We start from the raw sequence: 10136 nt of genomic DNA on the forward strand, positions 1-10136 counted from the left end.
GTGCAATCCCCGCACAAGTTGCTTTGGCTTCTGCTGTAGCATCGCTATCACCGCCCTTGGAGATGGGCGTCAAATGGTCCAATGGTGTGTGTGTGTGTGTGTGTGTGCGCGTGAGTGTGGTGTGTGAGTGGGTGCGTGTGTGTGTGTGTGTGTGGGGGGGGGGGTGTGTCTGATTACATGATTGGGCATCTCCCCCATCTGATTAGTATTTTCAGACACAGAACTCCGAGTAATGGCAAGGAAGGACCTGGTTGCGCTATTGCTGTTTGTCTTACTGGCTCTGTCCACTGGTCATAGAGCACTATACGCAGCCTGCGGATTTTAGACACCTGTATTCTTGACCAGACAGGCACAGTGGGTTGGTCAAAGACCATTATTGAGATAAGAGAGGTACCTGGTTCAAGTCCTGCCTGGGAGCGGTTTTTCCAGCCGTGCTGCTACCAACAGTCAACTGGGAACTTGTGGCCAGGCACAAGGGGTATATGGATGCAGCTAATGGGGTCGTTCTCGGCACTTGTGCCAGTGGTTGTGAGACGTATCCACTCACCCCCACCGTTAGGCGCTGCATCTGCCGCTAGGGTTTACCGGGTGTTAGCGGCCGTCGTGAGTTCCCTTCGGGAACGGACACGATAATTTACTTACTTTTACTTTATTCTTGTACATGTGGACAGTTGTCTGAGATTCTCGGGCTGTGTGCAGACTCAGTGCGCTGTGTACAGCTGTGTACAGACTCAGCGCGCTGTGTACAGACAGTGCGCCGTGTCCAATGAACAGAGGCGCTAATACTAGTACTCAGACAGCAATGACACAACCAAGTCATTTTCTGCCATTTCTCAGAGTTACTCATCAGACAGCATAATAATAATAATTATGAAGAGCTACTGAAATAAGTGCCTCAGTCACCTCTGCCCTCTTCTCTCAAGACACTCCGTGAATACCAGTCTAGGTCATGTCATGCTGTCTGATGAAACTCCGAGTGACGTCAGGAAAGGACTTGGTGGTGTCATTGCTGCACGAGCGGTCTGCATGACATTGTACTACTTGTATGTGTGTGCATGTTGATGTGTAGGTGTATGTGTGTGCATGTTGATGTGTAGGTGTATGTGTGTGAGTGTTGACTCTCGCGCCGAAACGAGCGAGGAAAAAGCTCGCAGAAAGAGAGGACCCGACCTTTTGCAGTAGCAGTGACTGTCGACTCTGCGTGTGGTTGCTGAGCTATCACCAGATCACGGGATCACCAATTTCTACCAATGCTTTACGGAGGTGACATCTGCCAATGGTGCGGACGACGGCTGGGGAGCACAAGCACAAACGTTATCCGAGGAATCAGTGCCTTGTTGGGTAATGCAAAGATTGGCAATCGCTGATGCATACCAACCATCCTGATTTGGCCGGGACCGTCCCAGTATCGTGGTAGGAGTTCGACATCTCTCCCAAAGACCAACAACTAGCATTGCTCGATCGGCTGCCGAAGCTGCGTTTCGAATGGCGGTGATATGCACCCAAAAGTGCATTTGTCGCATGCTTTACGGCTATATTGGATACATCTTCATAGATAGGTACAATGTATGTCATTCTCCCTGTCTCAGGTTTGCAAAGGTTGGGAGGTATGCTGAATCTGATGTCCAGCACATCCACGCGGATTAGCGACAACAATAATCGGCATCGCAGGACGTCGAATACCATGCATTGGGCGTCCGCATTCCTTCCATGCCCGCGTTATTGACACGTGATAATTCACTTGACATGTTGCCTGTGCTCTATAGGAAAGTTGTCTGCCGGACTAGACCTATTGGCGCCAGAAAGAAGCTCACAACACGCCATGCATACTTGGTGGGCTTCACCAGATCCCCTCGTTTTTACCAATGAATATCAGAGGTCATATCTGTCAACACGTCGTTACGATTGTAGTCTGGAGGACGGAGTACATGTGTGGTCCGAGGCAGCAGCGCTAGCACCGTCCTTGTCCGATGCTTCAGCTGCCTATCTGCGACGTGTCGCCTGGTTTGGCTGCCTACGCTAGTGCGGTAGTGGGCCAGTAGTGGCCAGTCATTGTTGTTGATGAGAAGCCAACTGAATATCATACCAAGGCGAAAAAAACTTGAGTCAGTTTCAACAAAACCCCACTGCACTGTGGATGGTAGAGTGTCTACAGTGAGGTTAGCGTAGACGTAGTTCTGGTTAGTTGGATCAGCTATGGAGCGATCGTCGGAAGACTCGCTTCTTCGAGACCTGGGATTGGCTAGAGGTCAAATAGCCTATCTCGGTGTTTTCGCCGTCAGTGAGCACCGTCAGGCTGGTGAAGGTGGTGATGCCGCTGTGTTTCGAGTAGATTGGCAAGGAATACCCGTAGCTGCCAAGGTCTTACATCATCTCCTCGTTGAGCCAGGTGTCCAGGGTAGACGCGAGAAACTAAAGCGGTTTGGTGAAGAAATTTCCACCCTCTCCGGTTTGCACCACCCGAATCTCTGCCAAATATTGGGTGTGGGTGTAACCGCTGATCGCGGCTTGCCAGCTCTGGCAATGGAGCTCCTGGATTCGACTCTGCAGGATTGTAGTGTTGGCGATGGCCGGCTTGACGATGCCACCCTGTTGGGTTTCCTGTCCGACGCAATAGCCGGTGTCCGCTATTTACACAGCAGAAACCCTCCTATTATTCATCGCGACTTGACCTTGAAAAACATTCTCATCAAAGGCCAAACCGCCAAGGTCTGTGATCTTGGCGTGGCACGCGCGATGCAAAGGAGTTTTGCTCTTTTGCTGGAAAACCTGACCACTTGCCCCGGCACTATCCTGTACATGCCGCCGGAAGCCTTGAAAGAGCCTGCCGTATATGATCGGTCTCTCGACATATTTTCCTTTGGTGTGCTGTCCCTGAGCGTTTTAGTCGGCGCTAATCCCTCACGAGATCTGCTCGGCGCACCTCGCTCACGGCTGGTTCAGCGCCCTGATGGAACGAGCGAGGAACAAGAGATTGCTGAAGTGGAACGTCGTCGTTCGGCCTTACAACAAGTGCGGAATGGACATCCACTCAAAGCGTCAATTCAGCGTTGTCTCGCTAACCGCGCCATTGATCGCCCGACGGCTGCAGAGATGCACACGCAAGTGAAGGAGGTGGCACGTCTCGCCAAAGAGTTGTCTTCGGTGAGTTTCAAGTAACATGGTGTTGGTTTTTGTCCATGTAGATAGTTTTAGGTGATTTGATTGATAAGTTTGTAGTAAAGGAGGGATTGATTATTATTTTCAAACCCAACACATTTTCCGTGCTTATCGGTAATGCGCCGTTCAACAAAATTAATCAATTATTTGATCGACCCAAATTTGTTTGTCTTCGTAACGGAGTGCTTTACGGAAACATGCACCCAGTATGCTGAGAATAACTGAATGCCGCGAAGGCCGAGCGTAGTACTTACTAGATAGTTAAAGAGAGCATGTCTGAGAATACCAAAGTGTGTGTGTCAGGGGCGTTGGAACCGGTGCGGCAGGTGCGGCCAAAGCCGCACCAATAATTTTCGATTTTTTTATTTATTTTTTTACATTTCAACCTTGTTGGTGGCTTGTCGACTCTGGTACAGGTACCATGTTTTACATCGACAATGCAGTGTATCATCAGCATGCATATTCTGTAGCGTTAAAATATGGCTTTTTAGGCCCAATTTTCAAAAATTTCCCGGGGGGACCCCCTCTCGCACTTTGGCCGCACCAATGTTAAACTCCATCTGACGCCCCTGTGTGTGCAAGTGGATCTCTCCGATATCGCTCAAAAATTTGCAGGTACCGTATTATCTCTAATATAAGCACGGTCCTTTATTTTTTCAATGTACTGTAAATATACAAATTTTCGGCAGCTATTTAATTTCGGCTATATTCGGCACCGACCCAAAACGTCTAAATTAAAACTCCGATGAAATTTTTCACAGCATCTGTCGCAATGCCCTCTACCCCACGCCGAAAATAAATCGCCGCCGAAATGTCAAAAATCGTGAAGTGCCGAAATTTTGTATATTTACAGTACCTCCGCCCCGTGCTATTAATGGAGACGTTCCTTTATTGGAGACTGTTCCATTATTATTTCAACCTCATTTCAGAGGCATGTTGCCATGGCCAAATTCATGTCAGACACACACATTCCAGGGTTTTTTCACCGGTACAGATAATGAATTTACACAGTGTGCTTATAATGGAGACTGAGCACTTTATTTTTTGAATGCCGCCCCAAGGTGTTCTATTATTGGAGACTGTGCTTGTATCAGAGATAATACGGTAGGTTCCCTTAGTGGTGTGGATCGATTGTGCAAAGCCCTTGAAAAATTTTCTGAAGGGAACCTTGAAATTTGTATACCCCGGGGGGAGTCGAAAATGGCCGAAATATCGCATTATTTTATTTTTTATTTTTTTACTATTGAACACTCACTGCATGATGAACTAAAATGAGGAAAAGAACTCGACACAATGGTACATATCCAGCAGGACGGAGTGGGTGGGACCTGTGAAGCTCAGCCGACCAAGGGTCTCGGCATCACAGCTGCACATGTGCACCAAAGGAAACAAAATGGGGAGTGGAAGGGCGGAGAGGGGAGCAGGAGAGCAAGAACTCTAAGGGTAGGAAAGAGAGGAGGGGGGGGGGGGTAGGAAACCAGGAAACTTATTGTTTTAAAAGGAAACTTAACAATATGAGACACACTTTTCCCTTACTATCGCCGAAGTCGCACCTACCTCTTCTTCACATAGAAAGGAAAAGGACCAAGGAGCTACAAGTAACGCTATCAGGACTGCAACTTGCTCCGATATTTCATCGCCTGCCGGACAAACTGACCGATTTTGTTCCCAAAGAGGGACAACCGATTATTTTATTTTGAGCGCTTTTTAGTCCAGTTGGCCGGTCATTTGTACACGTAGTGGCAGTGGCAACCACCTCCGTTTTTTCTACACGCACAATATTATGCCAATATTTAATGGTATAGCTGTAGTTGCTACAATTTCTTAGACTTCTTTTTCAATATTGGTGTATGGTGTATGATGTATCTGCCTGGAATAGAATAAAGCAGCAAGTGTTACTGTAGAACGTGGCTACAAGACTACGGTTGCTGCATAATTGACATGGTTGTAGTGCGTGTGCTGGACAGTTAAAAATGTGTTCTGGGGCCCCAACAGCAAGCCATTTTCCTAAAAAATTTCATCGCGGAGCCACTGCCCCCTGCACCCCCCCCCCCCACCCGGGGGATACCCCCACCCGGGGGATACCCCCGGACCCCCGTCAGATTTTTCTCCCTCCAAGTGTGGCAGCTCTGACATTGGTGTCCACCTCTGTGCGTTAGCGTGACCTCATACTTTCCCGATGTGGACAACCGTGTTGGTTTTCTCTGTGTGGTGTCATGTTGTGCTGGTGCGTTGTGTGTGGTGTGGTTGTGTTGGTATGGTGTGTGTGGTGTGACTGTGTTGGTATGGTGTGTGTGCTGTGGTTGTGTTGGTATGGTGTGTGTGCTGTGGCTGTTTTTGCTACACTGTGTGTGATCATTACAGCCTCATCTTTCCAACGTACCATCAGCTGTTGTACGGCGACTGGACTCTATCTCTGAGCAGCTAACACAGCAAGCTACATCCATCACTGCGCTCGCCACACGGAGTGATGAGCTAGAGCAGCAGTATACGCAGTTTACGACGGCCATTACCAACAACCAGACCATGACAAAACAACAACTGACAACATTGAGCGGCCAAGTTTCCTCGATCTCCCGCCACCTTTCAGTGATGTCTGCCTCCACACATCAAGTATGAATCTCTTATCCGAGAAATCTTTATCAGATTGACTGTTCATCCTGAATGAAAATGTTCAGCCCGACACTCGTTTAAAGTTATAAGCGCAGTACTTGTATTGGTGAACTGCATGGATCACATGTATACATGTTTGATATCACACAGAACACGCATGCTGAGGAGCAAGTGCAAGATTCATGAGACAAACAGTGCAGACTCAGCGCACTAGGCAGCACAAAACTGCATTCATAATCCTAACTCCTTAATTATCGCCGAAGTTGCTACTAGCATATCATGCTCACAGTTATTTGGTACAGAATTCCAATGGCTACTGAGACATTCAACGACCTGAGACCTAGAACACCTCCAGTGCGCAAACCAACAGCCTTCCACCTTGGAAGGTTCAAGGTTATGGTAGGACCAATGAGGGGAAGGTGAGCGCAGAGAAAATGTACACAAGCTAAGACCCACGGCAGCAAAGAATGCCGACCATTACAGGACGCTAACGAGACCAGTTAATAACATGACAATGCGGTCTAAGTACAATTTGAGGCACTCTTTTTTCGCTCTTTCTTCACTTTGGCGTCGTTCGCTCTGTGTGTTGAGGCTGTTGGTGTGCGTACTGGACATGTGTTAGAGCCAGGTCCCAGGTCGTGAAATGTCTCAGCAGCCTATCTGTTGTGTGCCCTGTTATCGCACTTTCCGACTTCGTATCTTCGTGTTACAGTCGTGGATAGTTGCTTCATAACTCATTTCTATGTGATTCCTTCTCTCTTGATGGTGCCTCTCTGCTGCTTTTAGGCACAGGCCACAGGAGCTGCAAGCACAGCTGTTTCATCCGTTGGTAGAGGATATCATGTCTTACCTGCTATGCCAACCCCAACACAGATTGCAAACATCAAGAAGCGCAGAAAGGTACGGTTGGATGAGTCTATTGTTCAGACTTAGGGGTAGCAATTTTAGACAGGTGTCAATACCAGATACTTGGAAGCACTTCGGAACAAGTCTGGATAGTATGTATACATTTCCCGGGTATAATTAGTGGTGTGCACGGGTAGTCGGGTACCGGTGCTACCCGTGAAGACCTCGGGTAGACGGGTACAGGATAGTACCCGAAAACCCAAAGTCGCAGATGACATCATAATATTATGCAGTGAACGTGTACAAATTCATGTAATCGTGGCAATACTCCGTATTTCTACCCAATGAGTGCTTTCGATTATGCCCGCGACTCGATTCTTGAATGGAATCTCGCCGTTCGATTTCATGTCATGAGCTCTGGAATCGATTCGGAATCCATTCAACCTATTCACATTGGGTGATGTGAATAGCCAGGGGCGATTCATGACGGTTCGCGGGCATAATCGAACGCACTCAGTGTGTAAGGGAAGGAGTGCATTGTGGTGTTACCATGGAAACATTACCCGATTGGGTACCCGTGCTACCCATGGAAAACTACCCGAACCCGATACCCGAAGAAAATGCTACCCGACTCAGCCATAGGTGTAATCCCCAATAACTAGCCCCAAAAATCATAGAACATGCGATGGATTTTGTATCTAATTATGGCTAACAATGGAATGGTGTAGGAGCATGGGTGAGAAACAGAAGAAACAAGCATAGTAAAACCTGGTTTAAGTGACCACATCTACCCTGCACATCTACCCTGCACATCTACCCTGCACATCTACCCTGCACATCTACCCTGCACATCTACCCTGCACATCTACCCTGCACATCTACCCTGCACATCTACCCTGCACATCTACCCTGCACATCTACCCTGCACATCTACCCTGCACATCTACCCTGCACATCTACCCTGCACATCTACCCTGCACATCTACCCTGCACATCTACCCTGCACATCTACCCTGCACATCTACCCTGCACATCTACCCTGCACATCTACCCTGCACATCTACCCTGCACATCTACCCTGCACATCTACCCTGCACATCTACCCTGCACATCTACCCTGCACATCTACCCTGCACATCTACCCTGCACATCTACCCTGCACATCTACCCTGCACATCTACCCTGCACATCTACCCTGCACATCTACCCTGCACATCTACCCTGCACATCTACCCTGCACATCTACCCTGCACATCTACCCTGCACATCTACCCTGCACATCCACCCTGCACATCTACCCTGCACATCCACCCTGCACATCTACCCTGCACATCTACCCTGCACATCTACCCTGCACATCTACCCTGCACATCTACCCTGCACATCTACCCTGCACATCTACCCTGCACATCTACCCTGCACATCTACCCTGCAAGCAAAAGTTTTAAAAAAAAAGAGTAAATTATCGTGTCCGTTCCCGAAGGGAACTCACGATGGCCGCTAACACCCGGTAAACCCTAGCGGCAGATGCAGCGGCTAACGGTGGGGGTGAGTGGATAAGTCTCATAACCACTGGCACAAGTGCCGAGAACGACCCCAGTAGCTGCATCCATGTAAAAGCGGTCTTTAAAACCAGGTGGTCTTTAGAACCAGGTTGTCTTTAAAAGCAGGTCCCGTAGAGTCTGTGTAGAACTGTCAGTGCATGTAAAAACGGTGGTTAAGAGCAGGTGGTCGCTAACCCAGAGGTCACTTACACCAGGTTTTACTGTAATAGCTGCAACTCATGTTTGGAAACAAAAGGATTTTTCCAGCCGTGCTGAGAACCATGGTTAATTGGGAACTCCTGGCCTGGCCCCGAGAGAAGCATGGATGCAGGGAATGAGATTCTACATCTTTGACCACTATAATGGTGGGTGTGATGTGCTCTCCTCTCGACCCTTCAGGGGATGCATCTGCACCGTGATCCTTGATGGTTGTGGAGTTCCTACGAATGTTGGAAACTCGGCCTCTAGCACCAACCTCTGTAAAATAGTCAGAAAGGCACTACCTGCCAAAGACTACCGGTGACCCAATTCACTACGGGTCGCAGTACAGCTGGAAAAATCCTTCCGCTTCCAATCAGGACTTGAACCGGGTACCTCTCATTTCTACATCATGGTCTAATACCAACGGACTGTGCCTCCCTGCCTATCTTCTGCAATGAACACCTTTTATGTACATTACAGTAGATTTGTAGTCATTTCTGTTCATGTATCTTATTATCTGGGGTTTGTATGTGTACATATGTATGTGTGCGTGTGTGTGTGTTTTTGCGTGTGTGCATGTGTTTGTTGTGTGTGTGTGTGTGTGTGTGTGTGTGTGTGTGTGTGAGCGTGTGTGTGTGTGTGTGTCTGTTGATGTTTGTTTTGTGCCTGTGTGCTATCCGGTATGTGGTTTTCTTTGATCACGCAGTGGAAAAAGTCAGAAGGACAGCAGCATGGTAAACATGCCATGCTTGCCACCTACAGTGACAAACTGGTTGCTGTGTGGCATGATGATGGGTACGTCACCAAGATCCTGGAGACTTCAGACTTGCAGACATGGCACAGTATTGACCTACCAAGTGAATACAGTAAGCTGGCTGGCCCATCACTGGCATCCCATGGTGGTATGCTGTACATGCACTGTAACACATACACCAAGAGCACCAACACATGGGTGCGCTCTATTCTGCAGTACTGCAACACACCAGATAACGGTGATGGCTGCCGCAGTGGTGGTGATGGTGGTGGTGGTGGTCAGTGGAGCAAACTTACAGACGTCCCGTCGCACAGTAACCATACCTGGTGTACTCTACATTTATGTGCTGATGCTATTTCTCTATATGGTGGCCATGATATTGATGGAACACGTCACAATCATGTTAGTATCTATTCTCTAGCTAGCAAGCAGTGGAGGTTTTCTTCATCATCCAATACTAGCCTAGTATTACCTGCATTGCCACTACCATGCAGCAGCGCATCACTTGTCCCATTCCCTGATTCACTGTACTTAGTTGGTGGTCACTCTGGTTGTTTTCTCAAACACCATGATGGTAGGTGGGTGTCCACCAGTCCACCTGATGGTTTTGAGCTGAAGTTTAGTGCAGCATGCGCACTTTCTGACCATTGCATGGTTATTTGCCCCTTCACTACTTCTGCTAAGTGTGTTGTATATGATATTTCATCTGGTCAGGTCTATCCACTACCAGCTATGCCAGAGGACAGTGGTTTCCCTCCATCACTCACACTGTTTGGCAGTACCCTGGTACTCAGTGTAGGTGACGGTGACAATCCTGGTTCTCTGTACACACTGGATATGAGTGTGTGAGTGTAGTAGGTTACTAACTACAGCCAATCACTGATGATAACTACAGTATGCAAACTGTACTGCTTTTCACTTTCTTTCTATTATCAGAAAATTGCTAATCTTTGTTTTCACGTCTCTCTGATTGTCAAGTAATTCTCCAGTTTTACGCTGCCTCATCCCCTGTAACATAT

General features: G+C 48.0%; 1 protein-coding gene across 1 annotated transcript; it reads left to right on the forward strand.

Moving 5' to 3' along the window:
• Positions 1-2084: 2084 nt before the first annotated feature.
• On the forward strand, positions 2085-9355 carry LOC135830566 (receptor-interacting serine/threonine-protein kinase 3-like; the record flags this gene model as incomplete). Its single annotated transcript, XM_065342806.1, is given in 4 exon segments — positions 2085-3144; positions 5524-5772; positions 6559-6672; positions 9070-9355. Coding segments are annotated over 4 exon segments (1597 nt in total), but the record flags the coding sequence as incomplete, so codon positions are not given.
• Between the last annotated feature and the right edge of the window lie 781 nt (positions 9356-10136).

Source organism: Sycon ciliatum, unplaced genomic scaffold (assembly GCF_964019385.1).
Source record: "Sycon ciliatum unplaced genomic scaffold, ocSycCili1.1 SCAFFOLD_2519, whole genome shotgun sequence".
Lineage (NCBI taxonomy): Eukaryota > Metazoa > Porifera > Calcarea > Leucosolenida > Sycettidae > Sycon > Sycon ciliatum.